This window comes from Falco peregrinus, chromosome 7, assembly GCF_023634155.1.
Source record: "Falco peregrinus isolate bFalPer1 chromosome 7, bFalPer1.pri, whole genome shotgun sequence".
Lineage (NCBI taxonomy): Eukaryota > Metazoa > Chordata > Aves > Falconiformes > Falconidae > Falco > Falco peregrinus.
The window spans coordinates 91,347,810-91,372,362 of record NC_073727.1 but is presented as its reverse complement, the minus strand read 5'-3'; the positions used below and the strand labels follow the sequence as shown (position 1 = coordinate 91,372,362).

General features: G+C 44.7%; 1 protein-coding gene across 1 annotated transcript; it reads left to right on the top strand.

The window, feature by feature from the left end:
* Positions 1-1,447: 1,447 nt before the first annotated feature.
* Positions 1,448-23,936, top strand: FAXC (failed axon connections homolog, metaxin like GST domain containing). Its single transcript, XM_055810675.1, has 6 exons — positions 1,448-1,794; positions 2,336-2,471; positions 7,394-7,590; positions 15,937-16,154; positions 21,833-21,949; positions 23,480-23,936. Exons 1-6 carry the CDS (start codon positions 1,520-1,522, stop codon positions 23,761-23,763), a joined length of 1,227 nt encoding a protein of 408 aa, XP_055666650.1. The 5' UTR covers positions 1,448-1,519; the 3' UTR covers positions 23,764-23,936.
* The last annotated feature ends 617 nt before the right edge of the window (positions 23,937-24,553 follow it).

Sequence of the window (24,553 nt, the reverse complement as noted above, 5' to 3'; positions counted from 1 at the left end):
AAAGTGGCTGCTGCTCCCACGTTCCACTCTTACTTCATTACCTGTGCATCTGTGCATCATCTGTAGTGTGGAGTGGCCCAAAAGCTGTGAAGAAGCTGCTCAGGCAGCACCTCACTGAGGTTGGGGGCAAAGAAGCACAGCAGGTTTTAGAGGGAGCAACCTGTTTGTGGAATGAGATTCACCAGGTCCCTGGGACCTCTCTAATCCCATTGATTCCTGAAAGCAGGTCATCAGCACAGTATCAAACACATGTTAACATACCAAACACGAGGATCTTGTGCTGTAGCCTGTGGTTACTGAATACCCCTAAACAACAAGCTAAAAGTGAGGAATAAAACAAAATGCTGCAAGGAGCTGCTGCAAGAAAGTGTCAGAGCACAGCAGACTTCTTGCTGGGGCAAGAGGCAGAGACTGTTGCTCTCACTGATGTTGCACAGCAAAACTAAATGAAAAACAGGCACTTTACAGCACTTGGAGAAGTTGGCACATGCATGTAAACTCTGTGGCTTTGTTCAGGGTTCTCCTCTTTCTCCTCTTCCTTTGTCTAATCTGTCCCATACCCTGAGGTAAAGCACCTACACAGCTCTGGTTGTAGACCCCATCTATTGCCTGCTGGACACTGAAAGTTGCTCCATTTGTGTGCAGAATCTGGTCACTTCTACACCCCTGGTGGCGCAATACAAATTTAACTTGTGGGAGCTTTTTGGAGCAGCGGTGTACATACCACAGCATTTGATGAAGGACTGAGTATTTGGGTAGTGGTATTAATCAGCAAAGGGCACAGTCCGTGCACACACACGTTAGTGTGACGTGCAGAGCCACGGGTATTTGGCAGAATGTAACACGTAGTCTTGCTTGTGCCATCAAGGCGCACCCAAGGCTCCCACTGTAGCACAGGCTTCAGGCAAGGGAGCACCAGGACCCTCGGTGCCAGTGAAATCTCGCGGACTTGAGGGCTGAGGGATTTTAAGTCACTTTGCTTCCTTTCCCGCGTGTCAAGGTGTGCTCCTCAGCCACCTCGTCGAGCGCCAGAATAACAGAGCGAAAGTCCCCGCGGGATGCCAGGCGCCCCGGGGGCGTGCGGGTCAGGCAGCGGAGGCGATGCCGCGGCGCCGCTGCCCCAGCGCGGGGTAACGCAGGAGGATGAAGGCCGTTCCTCTGCGAAGGCACGGCGCGGCGGCGCTCGGAGCACCGGGCCACGGGCATTTTAACAGGACCGGCTTCGGCGGGGCACCGTCGGCTCGAAGCGCCAGCGCGGCTTTCCGCCCGCAATTTCGGACAGGCGCCGCGTACCCCCCGCCCCGGACCGGCGGCGCCCCTACGCAGGGGCAGGCCCGGCCCACCCCATCCCCTGTCCTCCCCTCCCCGCCGCCTTGCGCAGCCGCGCAGCGACGGCTGAGTGAGCCGCCGGAGCCGCCCAGCGCGGCGCGGCCCTCCCCGCAACCGCGGCTGGGCAGGGCAGGGCTGGCCGGGTGGGGGGCTCCGCGGGGCGGCGGGGGATGCGGGCCCCGGGCGCAGCATGCTGTGGGGGGTGGGCCTGGCGGCGCCCCGCTCCTGCGTGGCAGACCTGAGCCGCAACCGCAGCCTCTCGCTGGGGTGGTGCGCGGGGCCCGAGGAGCCGCCGCCCGCCCTCTATGGGGGCGAGATCGTCGCCTTCCCGCTGGCGGGCGGGGGCGCGGGCGGCACCATGGCGGCGCTGGGCTCCGACTCCTGGTGGAAGAAGACGCTGTACCTGACGGGCGGCGCCCTGCTGGCCGCCGCCGCCTACCTGCTCCACGAGCTGCTGGCCATACGGTGAGGCTGCGGGCGGCTAGCAAGACGGCAGCGGGGGCGGCGGCGGCGGGGCTTGCGGGAGCCAGGCGCTCCCCGTGGAGGGCCGGCGGTGGAAGCCGGGGACGCGCTCAGCGCGGGGCCGAGGCGGCGCTTACCTAAGGAGGGAGGGCGGCGCGGCCTGATTTCTCTTTTTCGCTGTGTTTTTGCTATTTACCTGTTTTTTGGGGTTTTTTTTTTTTTTTCCTCTTCCCCCCCCCCCCCCTTTACCCTTTGCAACCGTGCAGGAGCCGGCTGTGGGCGCGAGCCCCGCCTGTCCTCCACAGGTGGCCCGGGGCGGCCCCTGCCGCGGCCCCTGGTGCAGGGCGGGCCAAGACTGCCGCCTGCCACTGCGCCCTGAGGGCTCCTCGCTGCCGCAGCCGGTTCCGGGAAGGGGTGCGTGTTGCCTCGGCCGGGATTTCTCCGTTGTGTATTTAATGTACTGACGTATCACGCACCCGGCTCGTGGGTGTGGGTGTTGTAGTCATGTTTTTCTTTTTTTTAAATTCAGTTTTGTTTTTGACAGGAAAGAGCAAGAGCTTGATTCGAAAGATGCTATCATACTGCATCAGTTTTCAAGGCCTACCAATGGTGTTCCAAGTTTATCTCCGTTCTGTCTGAAAATGGAAACTTACCTGAGGATGGCTGATTTACCCTACCAGGTACACGGTGCCATTTTCCTTTACATTGCAGCTCGCTGTAATTGTCTGAAATGGCAAGCAGGCATCCAGTCTCTTCTGCCCCCCAGTCTGTCTCGCCCAGGGAGATGTAAACATACACCTACAGCTAGGCGGGTACACCCAGTGCTTTCATGTCTCCAGTTAAATTTGGTGTATAACCTTTAAAGATATGACTTGAATAAGATTGGTCTGGAATAGCTCTAGATTTAACTGGCAAAGCTGCATGAATGTTAGAAATTAACTTGGCTGGAAATGCTGAAATGGGAGAGTAGTCTGTAGTTTATATGAAGCTAAATAACGCCTCAGAACTGAAGCATAATGTTATTTGGTTTTTGAATTTCAGCATGCTAAAGAGATCAAGACTAGACAGCTGCAGCTTCATATTTTCATGGAGGGTATCTCTGTGGAGCTTTCCTGGGAAGACATGCCTGCCTTTTGCCTCACCTCCCATTGCTGGTGCTTCTGCCCCAGTGAAGTGAGACAGGATTGCTTTTAGAGGTCGTGAATACAGCTCATTAATTGTGGCTGGGTCATTCTGTGCCATCTCCCCACAGGGGATGCAGCCTAAGCTGCTCCAGTGAATGAAAGCTGTGAGAACAGAAATTTGAATCTTAGCAGCATTGCCTTTTGGAGTCAAGGTTTAGTTGTGATGCTGTGAGTCTAGTGTGGGTGTTGTTACAGTGTTGGTAATCTGTACAGCATGCTGGCTCTTCGAAACATGGGACAGGTTTCTCTGTGTAAAGCATTGAGTGCATTTAAGGTGATACAACAGTGGTGATAAATATAATGAGGATCATAGGTAGAAGAACTGTTGTTTGTTTTTCTTCTTTTCTCTGTTTTTTTCTAAGTGATGTAAATTTGGCATCTTTGTCTCAAAGAGGCTGAGCTGTGGGTAAGTTGCACGCTTACCCCACATGGGTTCAAGTCACTTTTTACTGCTGCATGCCAGGGTGTTTGGAAGAATGTTTCGTTTATGTCGCTTCCCAAAGATAACACTGCACATTTGTGTGATTCAGGATGGAGTCGTTTAGACAGCTAATGCTAGGTGGAAGTGAGTCACCCACCTTTTTGGAGATAGAAGGATTTACGGATTTTCTGTACTGAAGGTCAGCATTGCTTTTTGGTGTTGCACCTTACTTTATCCCTGCTTGCTAGCTGTGAGTATACTAAGCTGGTGTAGATCAGCAGGACCGCCAAAAGCAACAGTCCTGCCTTCAGTGGCTCCTTCTCCTTTCCTGCATGTGCTTTTCTGTGCCAGATCAGGCTGGACCAGAGTATGTTTGGTTTTAACCCAGCTCTGTCCCCTACATGCTCCATGTGCCACGCCGCAGGAGCAGGAGTGGGTTTTGCGAGTGCTGGGAGCACCAGGTTGCTGTTTTTAGTTGTGCTGGTTTATACGGGTTTAAGGTGTTTGTCAGGTTACAGACCCTATATGCGGGGTTTTAGAGGTGAGTTTGGTGGAGCCAAGCTTATGAGCTAAGGATGCAACATTTTTTCCGAAAGAGGCAAATTCTGTTTTTATCCTTGTGTTAGGAGTACAGCGCTGTGTTCGGCTCTGGCAGGTGGAGGAAGGTATAGGTGCTACCATGGGATTAAGTGGTAGGGGAGCAGCAGGTAGCGGGAGGGGAGCCAGAAGGCAATGCCATTCTCAGCTGGACTTACGAAGTTTCCTATGCTTGGACTACCTGGAGACTTTTACTTTGTTCCCTTGTGGCTGTCCTACCTGTAGGACACTGTAGGTGACGGAGCCATTGGGTACGGCTGTCGCAGCATCAAACACTTCACTTTCCTGTGTGCCAGCAGGGACGTGATGGAAAAGTGCTGGCAATCTGGGTGGCAGCTGGTGCCAGGGCTCACCTCTGGAGACTTGCTGTGGTCGTAACCTTCCTGGAGAAGGGCTGCTTTGAAGGAAGGGTTGTGGAACAGTGAGCAAAAGGCAGTGGGGTGGTCAGACTGATTTTACTCTTCCAATTCCTTGTGTTTATTATGGTACATCAGATTATTGAATAATGTGCTGTGTGTTACACAACATGCTTTAATGGCATGCAAGAAGCGGAATTGGGCGACACATTTTTACCTTACTGTCATCTGAATTTCTCCCAACAGCTGTGCTCTTGTAATGTGCTTATGTTTTCTTGAAGTTGCCTTTCTAGGTGTGAGTTCTCCATCAAAAATAATTTGGGCAGCCCCACCCTGGCTGGGCTGTCATAGTATCTACCTTTTTTTCAGAGCATTTATCTTCTTGATAAAGCTTGGTTTGAAAAGAGCCCATTTTGGGCACTTATTAGAGATTTTTTGGGTGTTCCTGATTCAGTCATGAATATGAAGAACTGACTGTTTATGTAATCCGATAAGTAATTAGCACAGCAGAAATGTGCTGTTTTCATGCCAGGTCTTTGAAGATGGTGGCCTCCTTGGGAAGAGATATGAGTAAAAGAAAAGCATAAGCAGCAGTAATTGAAAATGTGGAACCTAATTTCTTCTGGATAGTACTATAAAATTACCCCAGAAGTGCCCTATGCCATTCTGTTTATAAATTCTGCTATAAATGAGGTTCTGGGGAACTCTTGTTATTGTTGCTTTGCAGATTGCAGTTCAATTAAATGTACTATGAGATATGAGGGAATGTTTTTGTTGGGTTTGTTTTAGTTTTTTAATGATAATTGTAGAATGGTTTGGGTTGGAAGGGACCTTAAAGACCATCTAGTTCCAAACCCGCTGCCTGCTTTGCAGCTGGAACAATTTTTAAGTGGAAAATTGATAAATATTTGATGGCAATCAGTAGCAGCCATAAGGATACCAAGGTTTTAAGCCTGAAAATACCCATTTGAGAACAGTGGATACAAGAACAGTATAACAGATTTGTTGGGAGACTAAGGTTTTCTCAGGTTGTTAAAAGATGTTTCCTATTTTGTTTAATAAACTATATGTAATGAAACATGAAAATGCTGTTAAGGCTTTTCTAAGTTTAGGTAAAACAACTTTCCTATGAGAATTTCAGCTCTCATTTGTGTTTTTGAGTGTAATATTAATGTGGTACTAACGAGTTTTTACATCATATATTTAATATATATCACATATATGAATTCAAAGAAATGAGCAGTTGAATAATAAGAATGTGCTTTTTTTCTAGGTTGCAAATGATATGGACTACGGTAATTGCAATATGCAGTAAACAGTATCATATCTAGCAGGTTGTGCAAAACATCAGTGTTTGTGCACAAGAAGGGAAATCCCTTACTGAAAGGGCTTAACCAAGATTAAGCCAGAATGTGCCATATAGACATGCTATGTAGTTCTTGAAAAAGCTTATGATTCTGTAGTATGAAAAATTACGGAAACCTATCAGTATGTCTGAGTGCTGGAAGAGCCTTTTTGATGAAGGTCTGGAAGGTGGAAGGATGGGGCAGTGCGCTCCTTTCAGTTTCAGATGTTCAGTAGTTTTTAGAGTTTCTTCCATGGACCAAAGTAATAACCCCCATGTCACCCCCATGTGCAGGCTGGGGGTGGATTCAGTTGCTTTATTCACCCACACAGGGATGCAGTAGATGAGATGTTACATAATCTGATGTCCTTACCATGCTGTTTGTTTGGGCAGAAATCCCAGAAAAGTCTATAGCCAGAAGGCATTGCTTTCCAGTAGCGTTACCCATTTTGTCTGCTTTCATCAGCAAGGGAAAAGCCTCTGGGAATGGCCGCGTGTTCGTAGTGCATTGTACATCTGCATTTTGTGCAGTAGCCAGAATGCTGTGGTCTCAGACTGAACTGGAGGTGCGTTCTGGTGTACACTCCTTGCTGCAAGAGGACCTTAATCCATCTTTAGTGGATTCAAGACAGGTAAATACTTGAGATCCAAACAGGGCAATCCAGGACTGCTAACCCTAAACTGCCAGCAGTTAGGGGCTAGATCCTGAAATGTTTAGGGTGACTACCAGAGACTGAGTACAGAGCCTTTATTGTGAGCCTTTATGGCTCGGCTTCCTGACCTAGGATTTTTTCATTCTCTAAATAACAGGAATGCGAGGATGGGAATCACAGGAAAGGAAGGAGGTTCTGCCTTATGTCTCTGCCTTTGGGAGTAATAGAGAATTGAAGTCAAATGACTGATTCACATTTTGGCAGCCAGCAATTCCTCTTGTGTTTGTCAAGATGAGGCATAAATTCTTTAATCTGTGTTTCATCTTCTCCAACTGTAAAATGGAGAAAATACATTGCTACTTCTGTGGGAGTGCTATGCTGAGCAGGTAGACCAGTGTTCAACAACGCACTAGTGCTGGACTGGTGCTGGGCTGGTGGAGACCCAATCGTAACAAGTGTGTCTGTAAATGTATGAGATTCTTAAGTTTATGAAGTTGCAAAAGCATGTGTAAAGGCAGATTTCCATCCCGCTCATTTGGGCAATGATATGCCTTTCATTATATGTGCTTGTGACTGGTTGAGATTTATCCTTGGAGGTAATGCAGCTATCTGAGGTAGGTAGTGAATTAATCTTTATAAAGTACATTTAACCTGAAAGCTGCTGCTCTATGCAGGAGCCAAAATTAATTGTGAATCCTGTGTTTAAAAACTTGTTTAGAATAATAGACCCAACTTTTGGGACATCTGAACATCTCCAACCCTTAAATAGTCTGAGTACTTGAATAATATTACATCATGTGGCAGCCTACATAAACACGTGTAATACCTTGCAGGACCTGGGAAGAATTTTACCTGAATTGTCATATAGGGTAAAGCTGTTGCTCTGATTGAACAGCTACTATTCTAGAGTATTAATTTTTTTAAAAAAAGTTTGTTGGATAATGTTGCCTTTAGAAACACAGAAGAATATTTAAAAAGCTTTATTCTCATTGAAACAGAATCTGAAGGGCTTTTTTTGTCTGTCTGTTTGTTGCTTTTTTTCTTAGAACTATTTCGATGGAAAACTTTCCCCTCAAGGGAAAATGCCCTGGATTGAATACAATCATAAGAAAGTATCTGGCACTGAGTTCATTATTGACTTTTTGGAAGAGAAACTTGGAGTGAATTTAAATAAACACCTTGGTCCGCATGAAAGAGCTGTTTCCAGAGCTGTGACAAAAATGGTGGAGGAGCACTTATACTGGTAAGCTTGCATGGCAAGGCTGGCCACGTTCTTGTGCTGTCAGATCTGTCCCTGTGCTTGTGCCTGGACGTGAATACTTACTTTCTCTTGCAGAAAGCTTGGGTACCCACTTATTAATTTCACCACTCTTCACCCTAGAAAACTGCTTCTTCTTTCTGCGTACGCTAGTATGAGCCGGGGGTAATTCCCCTGAAAAGTTGTCATGCTGTGTAAGCAAGGTAGGGAGCTGGGCGCTTCGCCTGCAGCTTTGCAGAAGGGAGCAGTAGTGGGCTCTTCCTCCGTCCTGTTTGGGATGAACTCTGCCTTGTTAGTAAAGAGCAAAAAAATCAGGATGGCTGAATACATTTGTGGTTCGAGAGGTGCAGGGGAACAAATCCATTGTTGATAGTGAATCTGGGATATGGTGTTCTTACAGTTACTGATTCTAATTATCTGTGTGTGCCATTATGATATGAATTATTGCCTTTCCTGTAACACGGGGTATTCCTGTTAATAGGTCTTGTTGACAGTGCTGCCAATTGATAGGATACGCTATTAGTCCCAGTATCCTGAGAAGCTGAAGTATGTATATGAATGGAAAACATAAACAGAACCTTGCTGGTACTGTATGCATTTTACTGACACCTTTGAAAGTACTACCTGTGATTTCCACTCTCACTTCACATTTCAGTCCTTTTTAAGTGCCTTTTTCCAGTCTGGATTCATAGAAGTAGCCGGTGGATGTGGCACCTTGGGTGCTGCATTGGCTGCCTTAGCAGGCACAAGACTTTTTCCCAATATTTGGGAAATACTGATTTCTAACATGCATTTAAGTCCTTGCTGTACTAGGTCTTGCATTTATGTTGCACTTTTTTTCCCTTCAAAACAATGTGTGACTTAAAACAGGTAAATGTATCCAACTTTTCTTTCACCTTGTGATCAAAGATGAGCAGCAACATGTGTACATACAATTCTTCAAATAATTTTTAGTGTTTCCTGGAAACAATTTTAGCATTCAGTAGACAGATTTAAATTATGTGGTTTAGAAATGTAAACCCTACCTTCCAAGAAGTGTGACCTTCACCAGTTATATCCATCAGCAGTGCTGTAGCCTCAAAAACCTTATCCAGGCAGCCTATTAATGTAACTTTTTTTGTTGTTCGTGCACCCCCCCCCCCGCCCCCCCTCCATTATTATGGCTGCTAAAGGGAAGACGAGGCCTTTTAATCCCTTCATGCTTCATCTCCTTGCCTTAGTGTTGGTTGTTTCATGGTCAGTAGACTTAGCTGCTTTAAATGTAATGTTACAGAATCACAGAGTGGTCAGGGTTGGAAGGGACCTCTGGAGATCTAGTCCAACCCCCTGCTAAAGCAGCTTCACCCAGAGCAGGTTGCACAGAGTCGCTTCCAGGTGGGTTTTGAATGTCTCCAGAGAAGGAGACTCCACAGCCTCTCTGGGCAGCCTGTTCCAGTGCTGTGCCACCCTCAAAGTAAAGAAGTTCTTCCTTATATTCAGCTGGAAATTCCTGTGCTGCAGTTGGTGCCCATTGCCCCTTGTCCTGTTGCTGGGCACTGCTGAAAAGAGCCTGGCCCTGTTGTCTTGACACTCACCCTGAAGATATTTGTAAACATTGATGAGATCCCCTCTCAGTCTTCCCCAGGCTAAACAGCCCCAGTTCTCACAGCCTTTCCTCATAAGGGATATGTTCTGGTCCCTTAATAGTCTTTGTAGCCCTCTGCTGCACCCTGTCCAGTAGTTCCGTGTCTCTCTTAGACTGGGGGGCTCAGAACTGGACACAGCACTCCACAGTGCTGGCCATGCTCCTTCTAATGCACCCCAGGGTACCATTTGCCTTCCTGGCCACCAGGACACACTGCTGGCTCATGGTCAACTTGCTGTCCACCAGAATTCCCAGGTCCTTCTCTGTAGAGCTGACTTCCAGCAGGTCAGCCAGCCTGTACTGGTGCATGGGTTATTCCTCCCTAGGTGCGGGATCCTATGTCTACCTTTATTGAATTTCATCAGGTTCCTCCCTGCACAGCTCTCCAGCCTGGCCAGGTGTCACTGAACGGCAGAGCAGCCTCCTGGTGTGTCAGCCACTCCTCCCAGCTCTGTATCACCAGCAAACATGCGGAGGGCACACTCTGTCCCTCCATCCAGGTCACTGATGAGCAAGTTGAACAGGACTGGACCCAGCACTGATCCTGGGGCACACCACTGGCTACGGGCCTCCAGCCAGACTCTGCACCATTGATCACAGCCCTCTGAGCTCTACCATTCAGTCAGTTCTCAGTCCACCTCAGTGACTCACCTAACACACACTTGGGCTTACGTATGTGGATGTTACTGAGACAGTGTCAGAAGCCTCGCCGAGGTCAAGGTACACAACATCCACAGATCACCCCTTGTCTACCCAGTCAGCCATTCTATCATAGATGGCTATCAGGTTGGTCAGGCGTGATTGCCCCTCAGTGAATCCTTGTGGACTGTTCCTAATGACCTTCTTTTCCTCCACGTGCTTAGAGATGACCTCCAGGGTGAGCTGTTCCATCACCTTTCCAGGGATGGAGGTAAGGCTGATGGGCCTGTAGTTTCTTGGGTCTTCCTTCTTACCTTTTTTTGAAGACTGGAGTGACATTACTGATGAGAAATTTAAACTGCTGTTGTGTCTCAATTACAAATTGCGCTTTCCTCTGTGAAGCTGTTGCCTGTCCATCCAGGCTCCCTCTGAGCTGACTCGGCACTGCTGGGTGTGACATAGGGGAGCGCAGGGTACAGTTATGGCAAATTCAGGTGCTGACCCATGGAGGTAGCATTGAAATGAGTGGACAAAGCTAGACCAAGTAAGAATAGAGATGTGCGTGCCTGGCTGTATATCCCCGTTGCCTTTCCTGTTTAGTCACACAGTTGAGTTTCCCTAAGGCATGTATATTTGCTGCAGTGTAGTAACATACCCAACTGTAAGTCTTACTGTATGTCCCTGCTGTGTGGCTGTACCAGAGGCTTGCTATATTGGTGAGGTTACACCATGCCAATTCTCTGTACTGGGCAAAGCCTGAGCTATGAGGCATTACAGTTGTACTGCTGTAATTCCTGGATAACAAATTTGACCATCCTGTAGTTACACCAAAATAAAATCAGTCTAGGACTGTGTTTCTCCCTGACAACATTGCATCTGTGGTTGTAGGATTCCTTCACATCAGTCCCTGAACCTCCCCACTTCCCACCAGCAACTTAGGGTTTGTTCATGGCGTCCTCAGGTCCCACAGTGAGGAATTTGTAACTGTGGTTGCCTTTCTTCAGAGTAAGGTTTATAAAATCAAGCCTCCCAAGCAGTGACATAAAATGTGATTCATACTGTTACATTGCCAGTAGCATGCAAAGTAGCTTCATCATAAATAAGTAATACTGGAGTACATTTATCAAACAAAGCAGCAAGGTACGTCCTGTGGTGTGCTGTCTCTGGATGGAGCTAATCCTGGCAGGTGCTCAGCATTTCCTCCTGAAATGTTTAGCTTTTGCCAAGGTAATTGCTCATCTTCACCAGTTAGTGCCTTTTACAGGTGGAAGTTGCTGCTCTGCCTGGAGTTGAGCGCAGTGCAGGGCTGTTGTGAACCTCAGCTTCTAGACACCCTGCCTCTGCCCCAGTGGTGTCAGGGGTCAGGCAGAAAGACAACAAGCAAGTGAACATACCTATTTTTGTGTGGGGACTAGAGTGTATTTCTGAGATGCACAAGACTGATGTGGAGCTGGTGCTAGAGCTCCTGTCACTGGAGAATGCTGTAACTATTAGGCTTTTGGTATTTTAAATTGGCCAAAGAAGAAAGTTTGCTAACCTGAATGGGTGTTGGGCCAAGTCAGCAGAAGAGATGGGAGGAGACCAATTTTGTGGCTCTTGCCCCAGGTCTGGGATCTGCTGCAGACCTCTTATCAGCTGAAGGGTTGCCCTGGGTCGCCTCCACTGCTTGCAGCAATGCATGGGCCCTCAGAAACCGGCAGGGCATCCACAACTACCTTCAGGATGCCTTGAGATTTTGATATATTTGCAGTATGTCAGTGGGATTAGACCTCAGTGTAAGGATGTCCCATTCTCACATCCTTCTGGTGCTGCATGCTGGGCTTGGCAGCACTGCTGGCATTCAGTCCAGGCAGGTTCTGGTGCCTGGAGGGCAAGCAGGCACTGCGAGGTGCTTTCTGGCACTTGAGTCTCAGGAGAGGGATCTTGGGCTGGAGACACTAAAGTGCTTAGTGAGAACCTAAAGCCTTGAATATGTAGCTTAACGAAGCTAACCCGTTAGATTGGTTTGGCTGTATTGTCAAACACAACCTTAGTGATTTATGAGTGTGTATGCGTGTGTATATGTATGTATACACATGCACATACGTACTTAACTCATTTCTTGCTTTGTCTTTCAAGAAAACCATGTAAACGTTGCGTATGTGATGGGTGCTTGATGTACAGGAAAAACATGGTATGAGAATACAAATGAATCTGACTTTGGTCAGTTTTGAGACTTGCCATGTATTAAACATAAAATATGTTTATGATATAAATATGTTTAAATACAGCAAGCCAGTTGTAAAAATGATGTCTCTCCTGCTATTAATGATGATGAGGCTTGAATGCTGCTGGTGGTTTAAAAGCCAGTTGCTCTGGGAAGTTGCACAGCAGGTGGGGTTTCTGCAGCTGATTGTGGAATGAATTTGTTATAATCCTTCTGTGTATCAAGAAATTCCAGTCTGCACAGGTTCAGATAGGAAAAATAACCCCCAGTTCACATCCTTGCCTTGTTGTTTAGGCAGTTTGGAGATAATCAGGCAAGCTGCTGTTGATGAGTCACTTTTTCAATCTCCTCTCCTGATTTATGTATTGAGGCCAAAGCTGCTGTTACATTTAGATTTAAGATTTGCTTTACCCCCATAGCATTGCTCTTTAATGCATTGTTGTTTTATTTATACTCTATGATTTGTACAGGTGTGCTGGCACAAATGGGAATGTTAATGTTTCCCAAAATGCTTAGTTTAGGCCAATATTTAAAATAATTATGTCATCCTGTAAATACTAACTGTAGTTTAAAATGTGTAGTTATGCTGAAGTAGGTAATGTAGACTACCTGATTTTTGGCATTTGCTAACCTTTTGTAATGTTGATAATACTTTAGTAATGTAGTCTGAGCAGAGGGGTCAGCGGGTGGGATTAAATGCAGAGGAACATGGTTTGGTAGGAAGCACGGGGTAATGAACCTTTGAATAGAATTCTTTTAACAAAGTATTTGTAAAGCCACTTTAAAAAGTGCCTGTAACTGCCTCTCTGAACCTGAGCCTACTTTTTTCTTTGCTTTTGTGTGCTCAGAACCATAGCATTTTAGAAGTAAACTCTGTGGTTGTCTATTTAGCTGCCTTTGTTGCCCATGTAAATTTGAGACTTGGGACATGTGACAACTTTACTCATTCAAAGTGACAAGCAGATGTCTTAAGATTGTGTTTAACAGTTTAGCCTAAGCAGGATTACCTAAATCCTGTTCAGTTCTGCTCTTCCTGTGCTGCTCTCCTGATCGTTAAGCACTTGATCTGATCTCTACCTCTTCCAGACCCAAAGACCATGTCTCCCAGAGCAAGCGAGCGATGGGGAAATGTACTTTTGCTTTAAAGTATAGGCTAATTAGCTTTGTGGGAAACCTTGTTCATCCTGTCTCATGAAATTAAAACTATCCTGGATGTGGTTGATATTCTCAGTGCTGTGCCAGCTCACTGATTTGGTTGGAGTGAACAATAGTGATGGCAAGTCCATAGGGCTGAATTAGACTTGTATAGCTGGGGTGACTTAAAAAATGCTGCAGTGGAGTTTCCTCTCATTTTCTGTTTTGTTTTGGCTTCTTTTTCTTGTTGTCATCTCTCTCCATGCCCAGACCTGTTGTCCTAAAGCAACCCAGTTGTGTTGTAGGGTTGCTGAGTGAAGCCAGTCAGGTGTGTGCTGGGGAAGGAGGGGCTTTACAGCGAGGCACACAGCAGTGCTCTCAGAAAGCAAGTTTTATATATAGTTTTATATAAGTTTTATAGCTTATTCAAGTAATAAGTAACTTACACATATAGATAGTACTTGTAATTGTTTCGCAGTGTTTGCATCAAGACCGGAGTTTTTCTTCCTATTCAGACCTGTATCTGCTTAAGGGATCCTGTCCTTTCCCAGGCCCATGAGATGTCACTGCTGCAATGTTCTGCTTTATGGAGTGCCCTTACACTTTCAGCAGTCTTTCCATCCTTCTTAAATCCTGTTTTACCTTTGTTCCTAGACCAAGGCAGTCTCCACATCTTCTAGCTGAAGTTAATACTTCTGAAGTTTCAGTAGCTGTTTGCTCCTGTGCTTGCTGGCTTCATGTTCCCCCTTTTGTGCTGATGCCTCTCACTAAATCTGGCTTTGTTTCAAACTCTGCTGTGCTGAGACCAGCCCAATGACTTCAGTTGATCCATCCATTCTGAAAAACAAGGATTGTGCAGAACACCCCCATTTGACAAATGAAGCGTGTGAAATGTCAGCAGTGTGCTTTTGTCATATTAGTACAGTGCAAGAGGTTGTGGAGAAACCTGTTGAGGATAAAAAACATCAGAAACATAGCAGGTGCATTCTTGTTCTTCACTGTTGTGCATTTGCAGCAAAACCCGCACATGGCTCACTGTTACGACTTTAATGAAATCATTAGAGCAGAAGGCATTGTCCTGCAGTGGACAATTTTTAATAGAATTAAAATGCCTTTCACCCACTCTGTTAGGAGCATTCTAAATTTTAGCTGTGAATAGATTTTTTTTTTTCAGCTGTTGTGCCAAATATTCTCCTTTTACCTCATCTCATTAGTAATTCAAATAAAGAATCTGTGAAAACTTAAAGATTAGAACATTTTACTACTGTAAAGGTGGTTTTTCTCTGATAGTGGTGCTGAATTCAGCTTCTGTTTATGACATACAGGGGTTTGATAAAACGTACATTTTAAAAAAGATAATCATAGGAGTTTTCTAGGAGATACTGCTTTGGTTTGTATTTTTCTTCCTTAAATTAGGCGATCCATATCGGCACTAAGGAAATTATGTGCAATTAGAAATATGTTCAATGATAAAACTGGTTACCAAAGTGGAAAAAAAAATGGACCTCTGGTCATATTTGAAATGGAAACATTTGGTTATTAAGTTAATATTTAACATAATTGTGTATATGAACTTGCAACTTCTGATAATTCAGATTTTCAGTCTAGCTTTGCTTCTAGTCTATCGTGTCTCCATGAGCTTGTTTTCCTATGTTCTCACCTATGTAAATCCATTTTTAGATTTTTCAGTTTGGAAATTGCTACAAACATAATGGAATATGGATCTGAACTCCCAGTGTATCTGAGACGCTGTTGGCTTCACATGTTTGTCATGTCTACTTTGAGATGTCTTTAGCCCTTTTTTGAACATCCCTTGAACTTGGTGACAAAAGTCATACGGTCTTTTTGGTTTTCTTGTAATGTCAGAAGATGCTAGATATTAATAAAGCTAGTGTTTCTTTTTTCATAAATTTCTTGAGTAGCAACAGCAACAGATCTATTTTTTGTTTGCCTATGATAGTAGGAAAGAACAAAAATTCATATAGGAAACAAAAATTTCAACTTGTAAGACAAACTTTTATAATACCAGCTTTCAAAATCATATATTTGACATTAAATAAAGATGAAGTACAACAGATCCCTTTAGAAATGTGACTCATAAAAATTAACATTTTGAAGAGAAGAGAAAATACAGGAGAAAACAAACCCAATGACACCACCACCCCCTTCATTGTTTAATGGATATTTTAAAGATTGTGTCATTGTTGGTTTGAGGTGAGCAGAGGTCCTCTGAAAAATGACTGCTGCAGTGTTTATGTTGGGGCAGAGTTACTGCTTGGCTAAGTTTCAGCAGTATCGCAAGCAAGAACAACAGACTGCTGGGAAATACTGGTTTCTTTGTGGGCTGTTGTTTTCCCCAGGTCTGTGCAGTCGGTTATCTTTAGCTAATAAATCCTTTTGGCACTGCATTTTGTTATGTGAGTTTAGCAGAATTCGGCAGCTTTTATTTTATATTTCAACGTGAATCTCATTTTCTCTTGAAGTGGTTAACGATTTACTGAGAGGATAAGCACTGGGCAGTCTGCATAAGCATTGTAAAGTCAGTTTCTCTGCTGTTGCTCTTGTGTTGGATCAGGGTCTACTTTTTACTGGAAACTGCCTCTCCATTGAGGCGGTGAGCACTCAGCGTTAAGAAAGCTTGCTGCCTAACCTGTCTGTGAGCCTTTGCAGGGTGGTGATGGGCTGTCTGGGTATTGCACCACTATAACTTATTTTTGCATCCTTCTAGGACTTTAGCTTATTGCCAATGGGTGGAAAATCTTCATGAGACGCGAAAGATGGTTTCACTTTTTGGCCCCTTCAGTGACTTGCTGAAGTGGATCCTCTGTCATCTGACCAAAGGGATCGTGAAGCGGGAAATGTATGGCCATGGCATTGGCCGCTTCTCGGAGGAGGAGATGTACATGCTGATGGAGAAGGACATGCGGACTCTAGCAAGCCTCCTGGGTAATGTACAGCAAATTAGGCATTCTCTTTTGTTCATAGCTTGCTGTCCACAGGATGAAATTGACTGTGAATGCTTCCTGGCAGCGTGATCACATACACAAATAATCTGATTTTGTCAGTAGGTAGAGTCTACACTGCTGCTGTCTTTCAGTGCCACCCAGATTCTGGCAGGGACAGTTTTTTTCCCCACTGTTTGCTACTAAATTGTGTCTCTAGAGGAAAGGGGTAAGTGGCTTTCTTCTCTGAGCACCGGGTATGTGTATCTAGAGGAGCAGAACGTGGTCTGTGATTTTTGGAAGAGCATTTTGCTATGTGAGTTTAGGAGAACGTAGTGTTTAGTTCTGCAAATGAAACCTCTTACTTAGGTTTTGAGGTCGTCTCATTTTTTCTACATTGGACTCATGGCTGTCTGATAGATTGTTATGAGGCTGCCATTTGAAAACCCTTTGCAGATGTTACTTTGAACTGGATTTTGTTGTATTTTGTTGGTGTTGGCAGCTTTATTCAGAGCTGCTAGTAGGAGATGGGTCTGTGTTGTCAAAACAGGTGGGTTTAGGCTTCTTGGTTGTCATGGGTGGATCCCATAGGGTTAGCCTTAAGGTTGACCTCACTTAGCTAGAACCACATGAGCATCATTTCTGTTGTGCAGCTCAGGCTGAAGTCTTTATTGGAGCTGTCTACACTGTGCTTCTTGCCTTGCAGCCTGCTGAGAGCTAACTGTATTGTGCTTCTGTGTAAAATCTGCATTTTGAGGAATTGGTTTGGGCAGTTTGTCGCTTCCCTTGAGGTTGTGTCGCTCTTGTACAAGGAATGAAGAGAGGTGGTACCTGTGTGGCTGTTTTGTTCCTCGTTATGGTTGCTTTGAAGAGGCAGCTGAGTGGAGGGCAGGAGGGATGCCACCCTGCCCTGTGCTCTGGGCAGAGGACATACTGCACATGCTCTAAATAGTTAAGTGTGGAGTGGACGGAGGGAGCAAAGTGAAGAGAGCCCAGCAGAATGCAGAAACAGAGTGTTTGCTGAGAAGGGGAAGGAAGAGAGATGCTTTTCCAGGGTGTTTGGGAAAGGAAGATACTTGCAGGAGACCTGAATGGGGCTGTGTAGAGTTTTCTGTAACTGTGTTCTGAAGCAAACCTGCCAAGTTGCTGGATTGAGAGCAAGGTGGCAAAAAGACATGTGATGAACAGGCACAGTAGGCAAGGAGAAGAGCTCTTCTGACGACTCCTCTTCTGTCAACACTTTGTCATGCTGCATTTTATTTGTCAACAAAATATTAACAAAAAAAGGTTGCCTATTCTAGTGCCTCTTCAAAGAAAACCTGGTTTTGGAGCTTAAGAGGTCCCTTTTCTTTCTGGGGTAGGAAGGGAGGGAGCAGCTCAGTTCATAAGAGGAGGTCCGGGCACATCTGCTGCAGAGCTGTGGCCAGCTCAAGGTGCCCTTCAGCTGTGGGACTGCTGTTGCCATAGCTTTGAGGTTGGCACTGCATGGCTCCATGTATGCTGCAGAGAGGAATGGGGTGGAGAGGACCTGGAGCAAGTTTAACCTATGACTTGGGAGCTCAGCATAGCCCCCTAGTTCTGGCTAGACGATGCTGGCAGGCTGAATGGAGCAGCAGTGGATGTATCTATGCTAAAGTTATCCCTGTCTGCTGAGAGTAGACGTAGTCTTGAAGAGAAAACTGAAACGTGTTCCCAAGTATCTGTGGAAGTCTCTTGGTTTGCTTATTTGAAGTCTGCATTATTCTGTCTCTGGAGTCTATACTGACACTCAGATTTGTAAAGTTTTAGGTTCAAAGGGATTGTTATATCATCTAGACAGATCTCTGAATTGCACTGCTTGGTTGCTGTCTTGAGGCCTGTGTCTTTGGTTTTTTTTCTGGCTGAAGTATGTATCTTTCTAAAAGGTATCCAGTTTTAATGATGAGATTTCAGCAGGTGGAAATGCCATCACTTTCATTAGTAATTGGTGACAGATGTTAGTCACCATCAAAATCTATTAAAAATCTGGCCTGTTGCAAATCAGACTTTGATTCCAGGCCTGCAGGCAGGCTCCTCCTAGTTCTTTCTCGGTCCCTGGGTAGCCTGGGTCATCTCCTTGTGCAGGTAAATTGTGTAATTACATAGTCTCTTACTGTTGTTTTTGGTGGGGAAAATCACTGGAAATCCTCAAGGATAAGATGTTTTCTTCACTATATCAACTTTTTTTTTTTTAGTTGTATGATACATATTTTATCAGTAGAGGTTTTATTTTTGCTTCCAGATTATTGATGAGAATGTTTTGAGTACTTCAAAAAGCCTTGATGGGCATCTGCTGCATTCCTGTTATTTTACTATATTGCCAGCTGAGTATTGTGTATTTTTTTCATCTTCCCCTCTGAAAAGGATGTCAGATCAGTCAGTGTGCTGTTAAGTGAATCATTGTATTTGCCCTTTTAATTATTGGTGCCTTTGTCTACTTTTCTGTAATTGCCTTGATTTTTCATTAACATCAGCATGCTCAGGTTTTTGCCTGCCAGCTCTTTATGGTTGAGTCTAGTAACTGTGGCCTCCAGGTAGTATCCTGAGACGGGGACAAGGAGTGGGACAAGGACTTACAGCCTGACTGGGCTTGCCTATTTCACAGGGTGAAGGAGAAGTCAACTTACTGCCTGCCCAAAGATCTTTGCAAGATTCCCCTCCATGTATATGTGCCTATATATATTTTCCCAGAAGAGGAAGTAGTTGGGATTTTGGCTGCTAATTAGGGGGCAATCTTAAAGAGCTTCAAGAGGATGCCTGTCATGCAGAATAACTGCACATAACAAACTGTAACTGTCAGTTATCATGCATATCAGATTAATGCTCCCCATTTTTTAACAGAGACCATTCACATGGGAAGAATAACTTAAATTCCAAGAGCTGCTTCCACAGAATGATGACTTGGCAGCTGCCAGGTCTTGTGATGCTCATTTTGATATTCCCAGTCATATTATGGGTGCTTTTTTTCTTTCTTTTTAATTTCTGAGAATCATTTTTCCTTCTCCCATGTACCTATTTCCCTAACAGACTCTTCCAGATCTCTTATAAACACGGAAATTGGAACCAACCCTCCTGTGATGGATCAGCCTGCCCCATTGGTATCAGCTTGCTCTCTGTCGTACAGTCTTTAAACCACAAACATAATATTCTTGTGTTATAGTAGTTCGCTACTATGCCTGGTAGTAGTGTAAGGAAGTGGGGGGAACTGGGCATATGAACTAGCAGTATATAAAAATATGTGCTTGGTAATTACTTAAAAGATGCAAGTGAGTGAGCAGTGCCCGTAAATCTGTTGGTGCCCTCTCAGCTGTCCGCCTGCCTCAGGCATTTGGGTAAGTGGGGATTTTGAGTAGGGAGTTGCAGGGCAAGCAGCAACTTGAACCAGCTTCTGAAAAGCATTTGATGTTTTGTGGAGGGCAGGGGTGCTCAGAGCTGAAACACAGAGGTGGGACTAACCTGAACATGATCCTCTAGTGTTGAAATGTCCCACAGCAGCCTCTGTGGGCTGTATACGCTGCTGTGGAAGGGTGCAGGTATCTTGCTGGGGTTTCTTGACACAGTGCTGAAGTAGCTGCTTTTGAATCCTCTGTTGCATGCATTTGTAAATAGCAGGGCTGTGTGCCTCTCTGTTCCTTGGGTAGTATAAGTTTGATCCAAGTCCAGTGTGACCAGATGATTGTGTTTCTGTTGGATTAACTAAGGGATGCAGAGAGGTGTTCGAGATGATGAGCTCAACGGCAGCCTGGATGCTACCAGGTGCTGTGTATTCTGGCGTGAAACTAGACACTGAGAGATACCTGGTCTGTCAGAAAGTCTTCTGGAAAAAAGTTGCACTAGAAGTTTTGGGAACAGATTGGAACTGGTAGAAGGAAATGTGCATGGAGGCCATGTTACGTGGTGCAGGGTGACCTAAAACCAGATTTACGATTTAATGGAACCACAGTTCTTTTTTCCTATCCCCTTTGTTTCCACACATGTGAAGGTGTGGGGTGTTGTGCCTGGGGAACCATTATATTTGCAAAAGAGTGGGATGGTTCAGCCCTTAATCACTGCCTGCCTTAGTTGTAGCAAGATGGGAGTGGTAGTATTACTTCCCAGCACGTCATTGCTACGGATCGAGTCTCAGACCAGTTTAGAGCGCAAAGTACCTAGTGTTGGCATGTAACTGTGGTTTGGGGACCAATTTTAGAGCTGTGTTTGAGACTGATGAATTCTAGGCATCACATAAATACTGGAAAGACACAACGTTTACCCTGTACATAGTTTTCAAGCAGTAGATTGATGCAACTGTGAAAGAGCTGGGGAGAGTTAACTCCATGTTAACATTACATCTGACAGGCTAGTGGAGGTTATTGTTATTGGTTATTCCTGAGCGCTGCTTTCCTACACTATTGTACAGGGGGATGACAGCATATGTTATACTGTACTCTGGAATTTGATGCATTTTATTGCTGGACAGTTTTTCTAAAGTCAGTCAATAACCTTAACATTTAATAACCTGCTGAATTACAGGCAGCTTATATTGGGCAGGGGAAGAATGTCCCAGGGAGATGGGATAACTGGATTTGGAGAATTCAGTTACGTACCACACTTAAAAGAATTTATAGCATTTTGTGCCAAGGCATGGACAGTGCAACCGTCTAACCTGATCTCTGCAATAACTGCATGTTTCATCTGTGTGCCCTATGTCCAGTCTTTGCTCCAGGTTTTGTGCCTGTGTTGAGGAAACAAGTTTACACTGGATGTTTCTTTGCAAACAGTGGCTTTGAAATGTGATTTTCTTCCCTGTCTTAGGTAGTTGTCCATCTCTTTGTGCTGTGGTGGGCACTTAAGACCATCATGGCATTGAGGTGCCCCGAGAGGTAAGCAGAATAGCAGTGTGGAGCAGACATGTCCCACCTCTGGACCAGGCACAAGCTGCTGCTGTTTCACTTGCCTGCCTGATGTGCCTCTGTTTGGTCCCTGTTAGGTAGAAACCAGTGTTTGGGGGTGGGGGCACTGCACTGGTGGTGTGTGAGAAGAGCTGTTCACTCCTGCCTATGTCTTTGTCCTCCTCCTGGAGATGCAGGTCATTTCTGAGCAGTCACTGCCAGTTTGACTGCTGCATCAGTTTCAGCTTGAACAAATGGTGGGAGAGGAAGGTTTTGGGTATGACTTTATTTTTGGTGTGAGCAGATGGGTAACCTGAAACTGGATCTGCGTGCACAAGAGATACCGGCTGCCCAGATCCTTTCAGCAAGTGCATTCGTGATTTTCAGCCATGGTTGAATGATTTTAGGGTTGCACTAGGGGAGAAAATCATGCTTTCAGGCATCTGCTGGCTGCAGAGAGGATTCTAGATGCAGAAAGTTGTAGTGCAATGTGTATGTGCTGCCAGCTGTGACAAGCAGAGGATGTTACTTGGGCAGTGGTGGCTCTGTAACTAGTTATAGAATTGCTGAGCACAGAGGAAGCTACAGTAAGAGATTTCACCTGCTGAACAGGTGAAAAGCAACAGCTTTTGAAACCTATTCAAAGTTGAATCCCTGCTTTTGAATGAGTGAACCTTTTCAACTCAGTGATTTCAATTTACAAAAACGCTAAAGATGTAACCAGGGAAATTTTTTTGTTAACTGGGGGGAGAAGTGACATCCAGTTGAGAAATATTTGCTGTTGTATTTACAGGTGACAAGAAATACATTATGGGACCAAAAGTTTCCACTGTTGATGCCACTGTATTTGGGCATCTGGCCCAGGCAATGTGGACACTACCAGGGACTCGACCAGAGAGACTAATCAAAGGTAAGAAAGCTTAAGTGACCTCTGATGAAAAACTGTTGGTGGTATTTGCCATGTTTCAACTTGGAGCACTTTGTAAGGACATTTGGATTGATTTGCTTCAACTGCATCGCAGGCTGTTCTTGCCTTTGATGTAGCATTTGTATCCTGTAATGTTTTCTCTTAAAATTCTTGTTTGTTTAATGTTCTACACTGTAATTATTTCTGTTCCTGTACTTGATCTTTTCCCTATTTAACATAGCAAAGACTGAATGCCTCTAAGGGATGAATGCTTGGTAAAGTACAAGGAAGACAGAAGCACAGGCTGTGAGCCAAATTCTGCTGAACTGAGTAGTTTTGTTGATGGTAGAACTGCAAGTGCTATTGTTGTACTGAAATTAGAGCCTTTGTTGTTGTTGAAGATGCTGGGCAAGGAACAAAGAAGTCCATCCTGACTTTGGAGTCACTGTGTTTTTGCATGAATTGGAAACCAACATACTCGTCCCCTTGACACACTTTTTTTTTTTTTGGGGGGGGGGGGGGGGGGGGGAGTGGTATAGACATGTGAAAGTATCTTCTCAGATTAAAACTGCAGTATGAAAAATGGGAAGGGCTAAGGAGGAAAATGATGTGAAATAGGTGTAAAAGGAATGAATCTGTCTTGTAGATCTACTCTGCAGGAGTGCTATTAAAGCAACAGTTAGGAGGTACAGACTTGCTCATTATTAAAACTGAGGAAAAAATACTTGAGATGAGGACGTAAGTATTGTCTGTATAGTTCTTCCCCTTGATGTCTGGGGAATCATAGATAAAACCCTGAAGGATCCATGGCTTTCAAGAAGGAATACTAGGTTTGTTGAACAAGTTTGTCTCTAATGAAAAGGTGGTAATGATGCAAATACCTAAGCAGTATGGATGATTCTTTGTACCCATCCACCTACTCATGTGATGGTGAGTATGGGTTTCACATACACGTTGCCTTTCATATAATCTTGTTTTTTTGTTCTTTGAAGTTTTCTGTAATTTATTCTCTAAGCACACTCTAAGCATACATATATGTGTAAACATAGACATAAGAAACTAACGCTAGGAACATCAGGGGTGATCAGTAAGCATATAAATTTAAAAATAGGAATTTATCTTGCAGGCAACGCTGCCATCTGGTGGTGGAAACCCCAAAATCAGTGTATCTATAGGATCAAATTTTGTCTTTAGAAACCAGGTTTCTGCAATATCATCAAGAATTCTACTGTGAAACATTACAGTATTAGTGTCTTGTTTTATTTCTTTAGAGGTTGAATTTGGGATAGTTATTTTGCTGTGTACTTTGATGCTCATTGCAGTGTAACCCTTGTATGTATATTGTTAATAAGTAACTTTCATGTAACTTAAAATACAAACCGCTGCTAAAAGGATTGATGGGATCTTGGAATTTTGAAACCTTTTTGGCAAGAACCTGCACAATTTGTTTCCAAACAGTTTCTGCATTAGAAGGTGAGTTAAAGCATTGTTGACTGGATGTATTTACTGGAGTCTTGTTGTGCTGTGTTGCAGGAGAACTGATTAACCTTGCTATGTATTGTGAAAGAATAAGGAGGAAATTTTGGCCAGAATGGCACCATGATGATGATAACACTTTGTATGAATCTGAGGAAAGCAGTGAAGCAAGCAAGACTTACTCCCCTTTGCAGGACTTCAGTTTTTATTCAAGGACAGAAACATTTGATGAGGAAGGGAACAGTATTTCTCAAACTCCTGACACAGATTACACTGGACACTCCCTCTTTGATTCAGATGTGGACATGGATGAGTACAGAGATCATGAACAATGCAAGTGATGTGTACAAGCATCTCCCATTTTGCAGAGAAGCTGTTTCTTGGGATCAGTTTTACTTATTTTCTCCTTCAGGTCAGCAGGAGGTTTATACCACTTTGGAAGAGACCATTGTGCTTGGCTCAGCTGTCACGTGCTACCTGGACTATTTCAACTTTATTTCATTTTGTGTAACTGTTCAGGTGGAACCAAGGTAAACAGTTGTTTAAAACACACACGGGCAAATGGAAGGTCCAGAGGGCAACAGGACTGGACCTTTCAGTCTACATTTTTGTTCACATTTGAAACCACATACCACAACCAGGTGGGACAGACCTCTGGGAAGTGGAACATTTGTGTTGATATCTTATCTTTACAAGAATGGACTGAGGACAAATATGGAAGAGGGATGACTGGCACACCATTCTCCCATCGAAGAAAATGATTGATGCTGTTATTGAAAAGGACCTGAGGGTCTTGGTTGACAGCTGGCTGAACATGAGCCAGTGGTGTGCCCAGGTGGCCACCAACAGCATCCTGGCTTGTATCCGAAACAGTGTGGCCAGCAGCACTAGGGAAGTGATCATTCACCTGTACTGAGCACTGGTGAGGCCGCATCTTGAATTCTGTGTTCAGTTTTGGGCCCCTCACTACAAGAAAGACATTGAGGTGCTGGAGTGTGTCCAAAGAAGGATAATGAGGCTGGTGAAGGATCTGAAGCACAAGTCCTATGACAAGCAGCTGGGGGAACTGGGGGGGGGTTTAGTCTGGGGAAAAGGAGGCTCAGGGGGGAAACCTTTATTGCTCTCTACAGC